This window comes from Sceloporus occidentalis, unplaced genomic scaffold, assembly GCF_023333645.1.
Source record: "Sceloporus occidentalis isolate IW3139 unplaced genomic scaffold, rSceOcc1.0.p SCAF_3, whole genome shotgun sequence".
NCBI lineage: Eukaryota > Metazoa > Chordata > Lepidosauria > Squamata > Phrynosomatidae > Sceloporus > Sceloporus occidentalis.
The window spans coordinates 861,003-877,902 of NW_028316983.1; the positions used below are offsets into that span (position 1 = coordinate 861,003).

Below are 16,900 nucleotides of genomic sequence, written 5' to 3' on the forward strand. Positions count from 1 at the left end.
TCCAACTCTCAGGCTCCAAAACTCCCACAGTTCACTAGAACAGCGTTTGTTTTCTTATATACAACATTCCCACGATGTGACCACTAAGTCCAGCCTCCTTCTGTACAAGATGCTATGCAACATAGAAACCAATCCCTGTTCAGACTGAAGACATATCGTATTTACATTTAGTCTTGCTCAGTTGCCCTTGAACGTCCGGCTGCGGCTCTGGACTCTGGACTCCAGCTGCAGCCAATTTAGACTTCTGCAGACATTGCCACATCTGAACATTTTTACCTTCAATATACATTAACAAAAGACCCAAAAGAAGGAGACTCCATCATCTTCCAAGCATCTTCCACTGTCAAACAGCTCTTACTGTCAAGAAGGGCTTTCTAAAGTTTAGATGGAATCTCTTTTCCTGTGGCTTGAATCCACTGCTCTGTCTTAAGTCTCTGGAGCAGCAGAAAACAAGCTTGCTTCCTCCTCAATATGACATCCCTTCAAGTATTTAAACATGGCTGTCATCTCACTTCGTCTTAAGCTTTACTCCAGCTAAATGTGCCCAACTGCCATATCCGTTCCTCATAAGCCATGGCTTCCAGATGTGTTACCATTTTGGTCACCCTCCTCTGGACACATTCCAGCTTGTCCTGGAGTTGGCTGCCCATCTCTCCCTCTGGATGATGGCTTAATCCTGGTCAAATTCCTGTCTCTTGACCTTCGTTTCCCCCAGAATCTAGAATGCGCATGACCTATTATTGCAAGAGTGAGGAAAGTACACTCTCAACGCTTTTTTTTGCAACACTGCATCCGTCTCTAAATTTGGGGGGCAAATGTCACCCCACTTGTTAAACTGCCATTCCTGAAGACCTCCAGCAGTGAAAATGGATAGCAATGCACCCCCAGCAAAATATAAAAGCTTAAAATTGGCCATGAAAACTAATTAACTTCTGGTTCCTATGTACATTCATTTTCTGCCTGCCGCAAGGCCTCTTCCCTGGGATTGTTCTGGAGGAAACAGCACCAAGACGCTTCTTTTCCCCGTTTTTAAAAAATCAAAACCTGCTATAAAAACAAGCGTTAGGTGTGAGTCCCGATCCTTCTTTAGCACATCATCCTGGTTAATAGTGTTAAATGTTTCATTTTTACTAGCAGTGTACTGATAGTGTTAAATGTGTTACTCCTTTCCTTCTAGTGCTGGCGATGCCTTCAAGAAACCCAACGCCGGGGTTCCTGATGGCCTGGCATTTGGCAGAAGCTGGGAAGGCAAAAGTGGCCGAAAACAAATTTGCTGTTTTAACTTGTTTTCTTAAGATGCTCCTCGCTTGTTCTTTTAACCTCTAGATTGTCCTTGATTTTATTTGGTTTTTGTACAGCGCCGTGTACATTTACAGCACTTTATAAACAAAGCTAATCATCATCATCATCATCATCATCATCATCATCATCATCCACCTCTTTCTTAAATTGCACTGCCCAGATGTGGACACAATATTAGTCCAGGTGGGGTCTGACCAAAGCAGAATAGAGTGGCACTGTTACTTAACAGTCAAGGCACTATTCTTCCATTGATGCAGCTTAGAATCGCCTTGGCTTTCTTAGCTGCTGCATCACATGTTGACTCACATTATGCATATGGTCAAGTAAGACTCCTAGATCCCTTTTGCATATAATGCTTCATATACAGAATGTACTTATGGTTTTATGCAATATGGTATCTTGTATTTACATGTTCATAGAATCCTAGAGTTGGAAGAGACCCCAAGGGCCCTGATCCAGTCCAACCCCATTCTGCCATGCAGGAAATCACAGTCAGAGCATTCCCTACAGATGGCCGTCCAGCCTCTGTTTAAAGATGCCCTTTAATGGCTTTATATAGATCTCCAATGAAGGCCCTTAAGAGCACCCACAGTCCAAAATGCGCCAGCCTTTTTCACTAATGAAAGAATCATCCTCCAAACCTCTTGAAAAGCACCCCCAGTTTCTTCTGTGGCTTCCATTTTGGAAGCTCCCCAGTTTCTGCCTCCTCCGGATGTTGGTCAGTGCCTTTGTGAGCTGCCACCATCCAGGTGAATGGGCAGAGATTGCCAGGGGAAAAGCAGCAGCTGTGCCCAGCTGTGTGGAGCCTAGCCATACTGCCCCTTTAATGTCAGCTGGCACACAGTGAATGCTGACCCTAATCAGCTGCCAGTCTAAACCTCCACACACACACACACACACACACTCCTATATAAATCTCCTTGTCCAACCACATCCCCAAAGAGCCAGAGTCACCTGGGCAGAATGGCATCAGCACTACCCCAAGAGCTGCCCACCAGCAGTGGGGACTTGGAGGGCTTTTGGAGGCCCTTGCGGGGCCAGCCTGCCCCACTCCTGCCCCACTTCCCTTGCTCCTATCCTGCCCTGCCTTGCTACGGGTTGCTGCACCCACCGTCCATTGGCCTCCTGACGCAGACGGTAAGCGAGTCGGGGGCAATTGTGGTGGGGGGCTTCTGCGGGGTGGCATTTGGCAAATGATGGCTTGGAAAGGGTGGCAGGATGATATGGTGCCAGAAAGCTGACTGTGAGTTATGGGCACCCTTTGGGCGATCGCCAAGGGCCGCCTTGGCCATCCCTGGTCCTGCTCAGCTCTTGCAAAGTCAGGGCATCATCTTCCTTGACAAAAGAGTCCATCCATCTATACTACAGTCTTCCTCTTTTGCTTGTATTGTCCACTTTGTACCTTAGCCTCAGCTGAGTGGTTTTGGCTTCAAGGAAGACCCGAGGCTTTATTTTTCTCAAGGAGCCATGCATTTGTCTTTGTTGCCATCCATGGCATCTGCAGAATTCCACAAAACATTTCAAATGAGTTGATCTTCTTCCTCTCAGCTTTTCCAGCCATTCATAGAAATACTGTGGAGTGAATGATCCTGACTTGGCTGCTCAGTGGCGTTTCTTTACATTTGGCATGATATGCAAAGCAATCTTATATCCCCCTTGAGACTAACTGAAAGGAAGAAGTTTGTAACATATTGGGAGAAAGGCAGGATTGTTGATGATGATGATGATATGCTTTTGTAGGAGGTCAGTGCGCTCCATTGGATGCGTCCGTTTGCATGCATGTTCTATTGAGTCCAGGAAAGCTGATGCCACAAACCTTTAAAATCTCAAAGGTGCTACAAGATTCCTTTGCATCTGACCCAGACTAACACAGATCTGTCTTTGGATATGACTTGATATGAAATGATGGCCATCTTTAAATACCTGAATCTCTTTAAATACCTTTAAATAGCTGCATGGCAGAACAGGGCTGGACTGGATGGCCCTTGTGGTCTCTTCCAACTCTAGGATTCTATGATTCTGTGAATATATATTGTTAAGGAAAAAGCAACATGGGATATACAGTGAAAGAAATAAAACATGTATGTGAGAGTCAGCATGACTAAGCAAAAGCAATTAGAAGCCACACAGGTGTAAAAGGTAATGGAATTAGCAGTCCTAAATGCCAAGGACAGAAATGCAGAGTGAATAATTGAAAGCACCTGAGAATCGTTAAGTGGACAAGGTGAGATGATGAAATCATTAATTATGGGTTGAACTATGACAGCCAATCAAAATGGATGTACACGCCCACTGGGTGGAGACTGGCAAGAGTGGGTGGTGTTTTACTATGACTATAATAATTGCTTTGATTCCCAATGTATTTTGTGGGTAGTTGTTGGAGTAGAGTGGAGTTTTGTGAGTAGTTTGGAGATTGTAGAGATTGTGATTTGTAGGGCATTACTATTTGTATATAGTAGAATAAAGTAGATCTTTGATATAAGACTACTGAGTTGTCTGGTGTCTTGAGTCAAGAGACAAGAGCCAGCTGGATCCTGAAGAAGTGGGAAGACTTCTCTGGAAGCAAGAGTGAGAAGGCTTGGAGGGTTTGTCAGGGTCTTCAGCCTATTCTCTGTAACTCTGCTGCTTTAGAGCAAAGCTTTAACCACTGGCCAAAACTGGTCAGCGCCGGTGCGTAACAAGGTGGTGAGTTCGAGCCAGAGGTGAAGAGCTACAACTCCCATCATCCCTGACATATATGGATATTTATTTGATATGTAGATACTTATCAGATGTTGATTGCACAAGAGATTACCATCTGCAAGTATCTGAAAGGCTTCCTTCAACTGGAAAATGGAACGAGACTGTTCTCCGCTACTCCAGGAGGCAGGGCCTGAAACGTGATGGATTCCAGCAACGAAATGATATTCCAACTAAACATTTGGGAAGAATATTTCTGGAGGGTAAGAGCTGCTCAAAGTGGGAAAGGCAGCCTTGGAAGGGGCAGGTTCGCTTTCACCGGATGTTTTAAAGAGCGGTTGGATGCTTGTCTCTTGCCTCTTGCTGTAGATCCCTTGCCTAAGCTAGATGGCCTTTGGCAGTCCCTTCCAGCTCCATATTTCTATCATTCTGTGACCGAAGAGACACAGCTCAGGTATTCTTCTGGAGTGGACCAAGGCCCTTATCACACCTGGGGGCTTTGCAGCTCAGATCCGCAGTCACTCCTGTTCTAGCAAACGTCATGTTTTTTCACACCAGATCTGGAGTCACTCCTGTCTAGCAATGCTAATTCACGTTAAAATATGATGTTTTTCCACATCTGGTTGCCTTTCTGTTGCCCTTCCGAATTGAGGGGAAGCAGAGTCAGTATGATTCCATCACGTGATGCCGATTCAAGCAAAGCAAAGTGAGTGCACATTGTATTACCACACTGGAACATAATTTGAGGGTTCAACGATTCGAATCGGCACCCTTGGGCATGTTCAGTGGGGCTCTGGACGCTGTCCTCCTTCCCTGCCCCCTTCTTAGCTGTCATCTTTCATTGAGGTGAAGGAGGACGCCCATCGCTCTGACCATATCTCTCCTTTGCTGGCATCCCTTCACTGGCTCCCCCTCCCTTTCCGCTTTCAGTACAAGCTCCTGCTGTCGACGTTTAAAGCCCTCCATGGACTGGCCCCTCCTTACTTATCAGACCTCCTTTCTCCTCTCCTTCCCACTCTGTTGTTCCCTCCGTTCTGGTAGTCAAGGTCTGCTGTCTCAGCCCAGGATTTCCTCTGCCCCATCCTGGATTCGCCCCTTTTCACTCGCTGCCCTTCACTCCTGGAACCTTCTTCCCCCGCGAGACACAAGGGCCCTGATCACTTCTTTAACCAGCTTCAAAACGGAGTTGAAGACCGTCCTGTTCAGAGAAGCGTTCCCAGCCATTGCATAATTGTCACTTGCTATTTGATGTTCTTTGTTGCCTGTTTTATTGAATCATAGAATCCTAGAGTTGGAAGAGACCCCAAGAAGGGCCATCCAGTCCAACCCCATTCTGCCATGCAGGAAATCCAGATCAAAGCATCCCCGACCGATGGCCATCCAAGCCTCTGCTTAAAGACCTCCAAGGAAGGAGACTCCACTACACTCCGAGGGAGTTTGTTCCACTGTCGAACAGCCCTTACTGTCAGGAAGTTCTTCCTAATGTTGAGGTGGAATCTCTTTTCCTGGAGCTTGCATCGGAGTGGTTTTCCACACCAGATCAATTCGAAGTGCAATTGAAGTGAGCTTGGAAGTGAATTCTGTGAAGTCACTTTTTCGGTTTTACCAAAATGAGGGGTCACTTTGGAATCACTGCAGAAGCACCTCGCAAGGAGCTCCCATAGAAAGGAATGATAACACATTCACTTTATGACGTGAATGCGCATCGTTGGACCCGCACTCACGTCGGAACTGAGCTGGAAAACCCCCCAAAAGCTCCATGTGACATACCCCGAAGAGAGCCTCCCAGCAGTTTCTCTGGGCTGCGCTTCCTTCTCTAGCAGCCAGAAGACGGAGAAAGGGTAAAGTGGGTTGTTGCACAGGTATTGTGTGTTCCTTACCATGGGACAGAATCACAGACACATGGAGGAGACCAGGAGGTTATCCCATGAAGATCCTGGAAAAATCATGTCATTTCAGAAAATGATTTTACACGTCGCACAAAACCCACCATTAAAGTGCATTAACATGCATTTTTTTACTTTTGGGATTTCAGCAAGCATGCATTTCCAATATCACTTTATTTGCACAATTGCATGTGATTATCATTCACACAATTGCTTGCCATTTTCGCTTTCTTTGTGGGATGCTTTAAATGCACTTTAATCTCTCTTTAATGCTGAAATTAGCCCCAGTGTGATAAACTCCATAGGATCCTAGAGTTGGAAGAGACCCCAAAATCCAGTCCAACCTCCTTCTGCCATGCAGAAACTCTCAATCAAAGCATCCATGAGAGATGGCCATCCAGCCTCTGTTTAAAGACCTCCAAGGAAGGAGACTCTACAAGTTTAAAAGCACAAACCACATGTATTTTCTGTTTGCTCCTTCCAGCATTCTCCAAGAAGGTTAATTGGTTAATGGTGCTTGTTGGCGTAATCAGAACAGACGGACTTTTTTCGTCCTTGGTTGCACTGCTAGCGTTGCAGCATCATGCGGCAGTGAGTCCCACAGCTGAACTGCACACAAGAGTTCGTTTGGTTCCTGCCAGACAATGCAGTTAAACCTAACTAGTTTGGTTGTATCTCAAGTGCGTTCGCTGCAAAGACAGACCTTCTTTGACCCAGCTGTTCCAAAATGTGATGCAACAGCCCCAACCCTTTACATAATTTCCAGATCGGAAAATGCGCTCCTTGTTCCACCAGTTCCTTTAAGAGAGAGTTTTGTTGAGCGGCAGTGACAGAATGAGGCAAGTGTGAGCCAGAGGAGTGTGTTTTGTGTGTGTGGACTCTGATGTCTCCAGACTGTCACATCTGTTTTAGGGGCTCGACAAAACCACAGAGCAACCAAGGAGATGGATATCATGGCCAGGAAGGAGGAGTTTCTCTGGAGTGCAGGAAAACCCAGCAAAGGCTAAAGCTCAAGGGATCACCAGAGATGGGACCAAAGGCACCTAGTTTGCTCCTCTGCTCTCCCCTTTGCTAGGTCTAACTATTGTGCCTCAGGCTTGGAGGGCAGTGCCCCATTTGTGCACAAAGGGTAGCGCCAGGAGAAAAAGAGGTTTAGGGTGGGCTGGGGCAAGGAGGGCAAGCATTCTTCTGCTCCAGAGACTAGAACACAGAACAATATCGTATCCTATTCTCCAGAGCAGCAGAAAACAAGCTTGCTCCCTCCTCAATATGACATCCCTTCAAATACTTAAATAGGGCTATTATATCACCTTCTCTTCTCCAGGCTAAACATCCCCAGATTCCTAAGTCTCTCTTTAAAGGGCTTTGTGGTTTCCAGGCCCTTCACCATTTTAGAAAGTTAAGAGGGGACATGATAGCCCAGTTTAAATATTTAGAAGGGATGCCATATTGAGGAGGGAGAAAGCTTGTTTTCTGCAGAGCAATGGATGCAAGCTCCAGGAAAAGAGATTCCAGCTCAACATTAGAAAGAACCTCCTGATGGGAAGAGCTGTTGGACAGTGGGAGAAACTGCCTCAGAGAGCGGTGGAGCTTCCTCCTTTGGATGTTTTTAAACAGAGACTGGGTGGCCATTCGGTTTGGATGGGGTCTTCCTGCATGGCAGAAGGGGGTCAGACTGGATGGCCTCTTGGTGTATCTTCCAATTCAATGATTCTATGACACTCTGAGTCCCACAAGAGGGACAAATCCTGGGTGCCTTTCCAACCCCCATGCTCTCATAGTGCCCCTGTCTTTGTGTCTTCCAGGTCTCTGCCCCTTGCGAACTGTCCGGTGGTCGTCCGCTTCTGTGGCCTGCCCCCCTGCTCTACTCACCCCTGATGCGGCCAGGCCCTCCGGAGGACCCATCGGGGGCCAAGGTGTCCACCTCAAGGGAGAGCACGGCGGCCCTGAAGGCCTGGCTGGGCCAGCACCTGAAGAACCCCTACCCCAGCAAAGGGGAGAAGGTCCTCCTGGCCCTGGTCAGCAGGATGAGCCTCACCCAGGTCTCCACCTGGTTCGCCAACGCCCGCCGGCGCCTCAAGAAGGAGAACCGGGCATGCTGGGCCCCCCAGGCCCCCAAGGAAGGAGAGGAGGAGGAGGAAGAGGAGGAGGAAGGAGGAAGCGAGGGGGAAACCAGGGAGGAGGACATAGCTGCCCCTGGCAACACAGAGACCAGGATAAAGCCCCCAGATGGTTCTGGGGTGGCATCTGCCCCCCGGCTGAAGGTCAAGCAAGAGCATGGCCTGGCCTCCTTTGCTAGGTCCAGCAGCATGGCTGACCCTCTGCCCCCCAAGCCCAAGATTTGGCGTCTGGCTGAGTTTGCCACCGACCCCAGCCAGGGAGGACTGCAGTCTGAAAGACCCCACAGGACCCCATAACTGTGGGTCACTTGGGGTCAAGGGGGCCAGATGTCCTAATGGCAAAGGAAGACAAGGCACTGCAAAATGTAGGAGCTTTGAGACAAAATGTAGGGTGGATGCGGTGGCTCAAGTGGTTCAGAAGTGTAGGACACGACCAAACAAAAGCTAAAAATACTCATATACCCACATTCACTGGGGTTAGGGGTGAAGGACTGCCATAAATGTGGGGGAAATGCAAATAAAAAAAACCCTTTTTAACTTAAGAAAACACCTCTCTAGAAATCTCCAAGTGCAACTCTATGATGCCTAGAGAAGTGTTTTCACTAAGAACTTCTAGCTGCCCCAGCCAACTCTATGGTCAACTTCTGGAAGAGTGGCACTTGAGAACCTGGAGAGATTCCTAGAGAGAACATATTCATCAAAACCACCAATAATACCCTCCATTTTGCGGTGCCTTGTCCTCCTTTGCAGTTAGGGCATCCAATCACCCACCTTGAGCTCCAGTCTGCATGGTTTGGGGCCCTGTGTGTGTGTGTGTGTGTGTGTGTGTGTGTGGAGGGGAGTTGCATGTTGTAAAACACAGTTGTGCAAATCGGTGAGTGGCAGCTGGTCCCCATTGGCAAGCAGGGCACCGTGTCTCCCTGCCCAGCTGCAGACTCAGTTGGCCACCCTGCGCCACCGGTCCTGAGGTCACCGTCCACAGTCGGAACTAACCAAAATCTGGAACTCCCCTTGGGTGACCATCACTCCCCTCTGGCCACTGAAGGAGCTACATGAAATAGTCACCTTTGCTCTTCCCAGAGACTTCATGGAGACCCCACTCTGGACGATGAAGTGGTGCTGCCTTCATCTCAGCTGGCTTCAGCATCTCCCCTTAGAATGGAGATACCCCCCCCCCAACACAGACCTACATACTCCTACCTAAGCCCCATAAGGTGCCCCCATGAGCCAGCAGCTCTTTTGGAAACAACTTTGTGAGGGGTGACACCCTGCCCTTCCTCAACATGGACAGCTCTCTCAATGAGCTTGAGATGCCAATAAAAGGGAAAAAGTGAACTTCCATCCAGTCTTTCTTCTCCTGCCTCCTTGGAAAGAGGGTGGGAGTCCGCACCTTGTGTAGGATTCGGGGGGCGGGGGATTCTTGGGGTACGCTGTCTCAGCCTGACCCTCTTGTGTCCCCTGAGACCTGGACATAAGACCTGCCAGGGCCCCCAGCCCACTTGGCACACTGGGAACTGCCTGGCTACTCAAGGGCTCCCAGTTCCTCCAGAAACCCCAATGGTTTCCCATTCATTCCACTCCTAGGGAAGAGATCAGGTGGAGAGCCAGCCATAAAGGCTGCAGATGCTCCCAGTAGTAACACTGCTTTCTTGTCCTCTTCCTCCCTGGCTACCACCTGCTCCAAAGGTCTGCAGGAGACATCTTGCACAGGGTCAAAAGCCTGCAAAGACCAGCCAGACACTCAGAGCCTCCAGGACAAGAGAGGGTCCCCATGGACACTTCCCCTGATAAGAAACAGAGGAGGAGACAGCAATGAGGATGCTGTGGCTACTCATGTGCCACACCACATAGTCCAAGGCTACGGCTCAGCCCTCCTGGGCCAGACTCAGCAAAGTCCTTTGCAAAAATGCATTAACACTAAGCAGGAAGGACCTAACATTTCAGCACCCCATAGGACAGTGATGGTGAACCTTTTCGAGGCCAAGTGCCCAAACTGCAACCCAAGACCCACTTATTTATTGCTAAGTGCCGTGTCCCTCTGGCTTTCTAGTAACAAACTCTGGAAAACTCTGTGCTAAGGTGATGGTGTATGTGCCCACAGAGAGGGCTCTGAGTGCCACTTCTGGCACGCGTGCCATGGGTTCGCCATCACTGCCATAGGAGGCCAGCATGGTGCAGTGGTTTGAGTGTTAGACTAAGACTTTGGAGACCAGGGTTCCAATCCCAGTTTGGCCATGGAAACCCACTGGGTGACTTTAGGCAAAGTCACACTCTCTCAGCTTCGAGGGATGGCAATGGCAAACTCCCTCTTAAGAAACTTGCCAAGAAACCCTCATTACAGGGTCGCCATAAGTCGAAACTCAACAACAACAAGAATCTTGGCATGGCTCATGTCAGCAAACCCTAAAATGCTGGCTGGCTGTTCTCTGTGGACAGCTAGGGCTTTTCTTGTGTGATGCCCACGGGGTAAGAGGATGTAATGCACAAAGGTTTCTGGTTTGAAACTCAGCAGGCTCTCCAAACGAAAGAACCGGAAAAGGCGGAGAGTGTTCACAGAAGCAGGTTGGCACTTCTGGACACCTCTCCCCCCCTCCCCTGGGTCCCTGCAATGGTTGCCAGAAATCTTGATGCCCCACCCCACCTGGATGCCACCTCTTCAGCACTAGCAGCCATAAGAGAAATCCTTGTTTTGTGGTGGCCTCTGAAGCCACTAGGAAGAGCCACAGTGGGCCCAGAGGATGGGCTAAGTGCTGCGGGCGTTTCGTGGACCTTAAGGCAAGGAGACCATACTCAGAAGCACATAGTGGATAGATGCCAGCAGAATGCACCAAGGCCAGGGAATGGCACGATGGTGGCTTTCCGTGGCACACCAAGGCAAGGCTGGGAAAGACAAATGGCATTTCCTTCTACTCTTTGGGTGACACACACACAAAAAAACGTAGCGAATAAGTCCACCTCGGAAGAGCTGAGAAAGGCCATCATCATCTTAGACCCCTTCACCTGGGGTAAGTCCTCCCCCTTTGCAGAATGGCCCCTTGCACCAGCTTTTGGGGGAATTCCCCTACATTACAGCACCCTGATGCACTGCAGCCCTCTGGGGTCTGAAATGGTCCAGCCACACCTCCTCTGCGTCTTCAGATGCCTCTCCTTGGACTTATCCTCTCAACCCCACAAAGCACACCTTGCACCAAGCTATTGTACAAAGGTGCCCTGGAAACCTTGCAGAGGATTGACACTTGCACCCCTTTGACCTCAGAATCACAACCTGGAATTGAGAGATGGCTTTCACTGGCGTTGATGGATGCAAGATGCTCAACACGAAAGTGGAATAGTTTTTGGAGGGCTCAAAAGCTAAGTCAGCAAAAACAAACTGTTGTCTGTTGGCTGTAACAGGACTGAATGTTGTAAAGAGATCTTGCAGCATCTTTGAAAGAAAGAAAATGGCAGCATGAGATTTCCTATACTTCAGTCTACTTCCTCAGATGCATTTGGCGGAGTGGAAAGCCGGGGACAGACATAAACATGCCATCAGTGTGAGAGAATGTCAATTCAAATTCAAAATTCTTTGTGTATGGAAATGAAGTGGGAAGTCCGGTTTTAATTATGGTCGTTGGTGAACAAAGGCAGAGGAAGCTGTAGCCTGAAGGTGAGGAAAATGGCTTTCCACTCACCAAACACATCTAAGGAAGTAAATTTAAGTCTATGAAAGCTTATACTGCAAACTGTCTCAGAGATGCTTCATGATCTCTTTACATACTGATTTTACAAACTAGCACTGCTATATCTTTGAATGTGGTAAAGGCAAAATGGAAGGGAGATACTTCTGCAAGGCACTCTGTGCATTAATGCCTAGGTAAATGGGGGAAAGACTCCCAAAAATGGCAAGTTGCCAACCAAAGTAGGGCATGCAGTAGCCAATGAAGCCCCATTACTGCCTTTCTATGTGCACCTCTGTGTTTTTTTCAGGGCACCTCCCTTGCCATTCCCAGGTCCATGAGATTCCCTGGTCCACTTGTTGCCTTGGCCACCTGGGGCTCAGCTTTTGCACCCGTGCCCACCCCACTCCAGCAGGCCTCAACCTCCCCTTCTTGCCCACTCCAGCAAGAAAACATGACCACCTCTTTGCCAACCAATATACCTCTTTAATTTGGGCAGAGTCCCTTCTCTTCTCCCGCAAGAGAAGCCCTGCGGCCGGGAAAGAAAGAGCCAGCTGGGTCCCTGCGGCCTCCTTTCCTCTCTCCAGCCGTGGTCAGCCAAAAGCCTCCAGAGAAGTAGAGCATGAGGACCAGGGAAGGTCAAAGGCCTCACCTGGACACCCAAAGGGTCAGTTTCATTTTGTGACGGCTAGCCATTGAGAGAGTGCTTCCCTTCTTGGCCAATTGTCCTTTTCAACCACCTAAAATGTGCTTTGTCTGCCCTGAGACTCTTTTCCTGTTTCCTGTGAACATGGTTTCAGGGTCTGGTTATGTGTTGCGTGAGATGGGTGGCACCAAAGACACAAATCTGTGAGCATCCAAATGTGGAATGATGCACTGCCCCCCATTGCAAAGGAAAACATAAGCTGACCCTGGCAAATGGCTCTAATTACTTATAGGTTGCCAGGAACCAGGCGTTTGGGGGTCCCTTGTTGTTCCATTGTGGATTCCTTGTTCATGTATGAAAAAGCAGCTCTACAGTTGCCACAGCTGAATACTCCGGGTGTGTCTGTGTGAAGTTGTGCGGCTCATGGAACACCCAGGTCCTGATCCTCTGCCACCCCTCAGAGGGGTCTCTCATTTGCAAGGGACCACCACGTCTTCCAGGTACCTCTGTTTGCGTTGGGGGCAGCTGGAGGTAAAAGTGGTCCAGGTGGGGTGTAAAACCATTGGCCCGGGGCCCAGGAGGGTGCACTGTATCTCGGGGGTCCAGGCTTTCCACATGCCCAATCTGTGCCAGTCTGTGCCTCAGGAGGGCAAGTCTAAGATCTCATGGCAGAGGCACTGGCAGAGGCTGTAGAAGAGGCAGAGGATGAGGGTGGAGGGCACCAGGCTGACCAGGACGATGCCCAGGTTGAGGTGCCCCTCTAGGAGGAGGTAGATGCCGAAGGGCAAGGAGCTCAGGTAGGCCAGGCAGAGGACAGCCAGCAGGAACCGGGGCAGGTCACGGCACGAGCCACAAGGCCGGCACTTGCCCAGCGGCAGGTAGCAGGGCAGGGAGCCCAGGCTGGGTGGCCGGTAGAGCCGCATCACCTCCAGCACTCCGACCCCTTCGGGGGCAGCCAGGTCCTCGGGCATCTCCAGGAGGGTGATGACCAGGCAGTCCGATGAGGAGCTGTGGCGCCCGTCCGCCAGGGGCTCCAGGACGCTGGGGCACAGGAGCACTTCAGGGGACAGTGGGGGACCCCCAGGCCTGCGGGCCCTTTCCCGGCCGCTCAGCAGGGCCAGCAACTGCCCATCATCCAGCAGCCGCCCGACGTCTCTCTCGGGCACAGGGGTCTCCTGGCGGCAGAAAGGGCAGCTGAGGCGGGCAGGGGACTCCTCCACATCCGCCATCCTCCGCAGGCACCGGGTGCAGACACGGTGGCGGCAGCTGAGCAGCTTCGGGCGGCGGGTCCGGACATCGAAACGCTCATAGCAGATCTTGCACTCCATCTCGTGGGCTGTGAAGACCAGTGGGGGCTGAGAAGCGGCCACCTTGCTCTTGGCAGGGGACATGGTGGCCTGGACAGTGACCACGGTGGAGGTCAGCGATGGAGGGATCTGTCTGGAGGAAAGAGAGAAGGAAAGAGGGTCTTTCAGAAGGGCACCATGCTGGGCTCACTGCTGGATGGCCCACTCATGGCCCGATCTCTCAGGGCCCCCAGCTGGTCCAGTGGGCGCCTCTTGACCTTTGTCACTGCGGGGGTCCTTTCCTCCATAATGCATGAATAAAAATCCCAAAATGCTTCCCAACAGCCTTCAAGGGATGTTGGGGGTCAGTTTCACCTCTTTTGGGCCCTCTCTTTAGACCTAAGAGAGGTTTTTCCCTCTCTCTTGAGTTCCAATTTTGGGGGAAAGGCAAGATATGCAAACTGAAGATGAGTCAACAGTGTGATGCAGCAGCTAAATAACCCAACACAATTCTAGGTTGTATCAACTGAAGTCTAGGTCAAGGGAAGAAATAGCCCAACTCTATTTCACTTTGGTCAGACCTCATCTGGAATAATCCTGTGTCCTGTTCTGGGCACCACAATTCAAAAAGGACATTGAGAAACTGGACTGTGTCAAGAGGAGGGTGTCTAAAGTGGTGAAGGGTCTGGAAACCATGAAGCCCTCTGAGGAGAGACTCAGGGAGCTGGGGATGTTTAGCCTGGAGAAGAGAAGGTGCAGAGGTGATATGATAATAGCCCTGTTTAAGTATCTGAAGGAAGGTCATATTGAGGAGGAAGTAAGCTTGTTTTCTGCTACTCCAGAGAATAGGACACAGAGCAATGAGGCTGGATTTGAGTGCTTGGATTGTGTCTTCCTGCATGGCAGAAGAGGGTTGGGATGGATGGCCCTTGGGGTCTCTTCCAAGTCTAGGATTCTATAGTTCTGTACAAACAAATAAATAACCATACTCCTCCAGGAAGTGAACTGGAGGGCATCCCCCAATAATAATAATAATAATAATAATAATAATAATAATAATAATAATATATTTATATCCCATCCCTTTGAGGTCAATCGGGGCGGCTAACAACAAAGCCCCCTGGCAGCCACCCACCCAGCTCTAGGTGTTATGCCCCACAGGTGTCTGCAAAAAAACTCTTGTTAGGAAAGAAAAAATATTTCGCAAAGTTCCTTTTATTATTATTTTTAAAGATTTCTCCTAATTCCTTTATTCTTTCCTATGGAAGAAACTGGATGTTTGGTCTAGCAATCCTGTCCCAAAGTAAAACAAGTATAACCTCTCCCACCCACTCACCCTTTTCCTTGTGCCACCATCTTTCCCAGGACCCTTTCGTCTTTGGTTCTGCCCTTTTGGCTAGGAGGTGGTACATCTGAAATCTTGTCAAGAGGTTTTGCCTTTCAAGAGAGGGTAGTGCCTTGGCATCAGCAGGCCTGGCCCCATGCCCCTTGGGGGTCTGCAGCAGAGATGCTGGCATATGCTCTCAGGCACGGGGCTCACATAGGGTCATGTGTCCATGTGCATTTATGGCCTAAAGTGGAGAAATTGGACACCTGCCCTATGCCAGGTATTGTGCCAGTCTTCATTTCCTCCACAATATCTGACCAAACCAAGGGTCCTCCAGCAACTTTGACCCTCCCCCCAGCATGCCCAATGGCAACAGATTCTGAAAGCAAATGCCCCAAACATCTGGAGGTTTAAAGATGCAAAGCCCCTGGCATGGATTCGACTTCCTTCAGTCTGTCCTCCAAGGGCGCATGGAGGGGCAAGAATCCACTTGGCCATTGGGAAGTGAGTGCCCCTAAGGGCCAGAACCGAGGGGGCCTGTGTGCCCCATTGCCCTCATAGGAAGTGATGGTCCCACCCCACATCCAACCAACAACCTACTTGCCAGGCGGTCCCACCAGGGATGAGCTCCTTTCCAGGATGTGGGCCTGGGTCTCAGTGTGGCTGGTTGGGGGGCTTCTCTTCCTCTCCAGCCCCACTTTCTGGCCTGTAAGGCACCACAACCGTGGCTCAAGGAGGGGTCAGTTGATGACAGTGAGGGGGAGGATTAGGGATAGAGAGGTCTTCCAATGGCCAGCAAGAGGGGAAGACTAGGAGGGTCCAGGTGGGCATCCCTTGCCTCAGGCACACAAACACACAGGGAACCTCCACGCCTGGCTAGCTGGCTAGTGGCTTCCATTGCCACCTCCCAAGCCAACTGGTCCCCTGCATCCAGCCCCAGCCCCAGCATCAGGACAAACAGCCCTCCTTACCTTGGACAACTGTCACTGTCATAAAAGAGGAGGAAGGGCTGTCCCAGTGGCCTGGTGGCCAGCTAGTTTGCCAGCCAGCCGGCCGGCCTATTTGCCACCCAGGAAAGGATAGTGGCGATGGTGTTCGTGCTGCAGCAGCAGTACCAGCCAGGCAGCCAGGCAGCCAGGGGCATCCGCCTTCGCTGTTGCTGTGGCAACAGAGGCTGAGCAAAGGATGGAGGATGCCAGCCAAGACTTAGCCCACATCCCTCTCACCCCCGGGGCCCTCCATGGCCTGTGAAGCCAAAAGGAGGGTGGGATGGATGGGGAGCAAAGAGGGAGATGCATATGGAGGAGAAGAGGACCCTCAAAGCTCCCCTACAGGCACTATGCACTGAAAGGCATGTATGAGGATGCTCTGCTGGCCGGCTGCAGCTGGAGTGTGCCTTCCTTTGGCCCTTAGTCAGCCTAGTGAATGAAAAGGGGTGATGGGATCTGCAATTTTTCTACTGAGCAAAGGATGGAGGGTGCCATTCAAAACTTGGCCCACATCCCTCTTGCCCCCAGGGCCCTCCATGGCCTGTGATGCCAAAAGGAGGGTGGGATGGATGGGGAGCAATGGGGGAGATACAGATGGGGGAGAAGAGGACCCTCAGAGAAGCATGGATGGACAATGTGCCGACAGCTGGCTGCTGCTGCTGGACTATACCTTTCCTTATCCAATGCTGAGGGATGATGGGACCTTCAGTCTTCCATGGGGGGCGGCAACGACATCACATCTCTCTGGACCAATGCTCCCCAGGCTTCTTCCCATGTCAGGAACTGGAAATTGGTTTCCCCCCCAGTGGGCCAGGGATTTGTTCTTAACTGCTGTCCAGCCCATCTTGACCCATGGTGACCTTGTAGCTGAGACCTCTCCAAGACTCCCTCTGCTCCGCTGCTCTGCTCAGGTCCTGCAAATTCATACCCACGGTGCCCTCCTTCATAGAGTCCATCCATCTTACATGCAGTCTTCCTCTTTCTGCTTCCCTCCACCTTTCCCAGCATC

At 50.3% G+C, this 16,900-nt stretch overlaps 2 protein-coding genes across 3 annotated transcripts; one reads left to right on the forward strand and one right to left on the reverse strand.

Annotated features, from left to right (window-relative positions):
* Positions 1–2,265: 2,265 nt before the first annotated feature.
* Positions 2,266–8,284, forward strand: LOC149315380 (iroquois-class homeodomain protein irx-1-like). Its single transcript, XM_089513301.1, has 2 exons — positions 2,266–2,439; positions 7,673–8,284. The coding sequence occupies exons 1-2, from the start codon at positions 2,266–2,268 to the stop codon at positions 8,282–8,284; spliced, it is 786 nt and encodes a 261-aa protein (XP_089369427.1).
* Positions 8,285–12,117: 3,833 nt separating this feature from the next.
* LOC149315381 (E3 ubiquitin-protein ligase RNF182-like) lies at positions 12,118–16,681 on the reverse strand. Of its 2 annotated transcripts, none has more exons than XM_089513390.1 (2): positions 16,562–16,681; positions 12,118–13,729 (listed from the first exon to the last, which is right to left on the reverse strand). In XM_089513390.1, exon 2 carries the CDS (start codon positions 13,678–13,680, stop codon positions 12,931–12,933), a length of 750 nt encoding a protein of 249 aa, XP_089369516.1. In that variant the 5' UTR covers positions 13,681–13,729; positions 16,562–16,681; the 3' UTR covers positions 12,118–12,930. The 2 variants fall into 2 exon arrangements, with proteins under 2 accessions (XP_089369516.1, XP_089369514.1); XM_089513388.1 differs by lacking the exon at positions 16,562–16,681 and adding an exon at positions 15,874–15,995.
* Between the last annotated feature and the right edge of the window lie 219 nt (positions 16,682–16,900).

Coding starts and splice junctions, on each gene's coding strand:
- LOC149315380 (XM_089513301.1), top strand. CDS start 2,266: ATGGCATCAGCACTACCCCAAGAGCTGCCCACCAGCAGTGGGGACTTG. Junction 2,440..7,672: donor TTGGCCTCCTGACGCAGACG/GTAAGCGAGTCG, acceptor TGTGTCTTCCAG/GTCTCTGCCCCTTGCGAACT.
- LOC149315381 (XM_089513390.1), bottom strand. CDS start 13,680: ATGTCCCCTGCCAAGAGCAAGGTGGCCGCTTCTCAGCCCCCACTGGTC.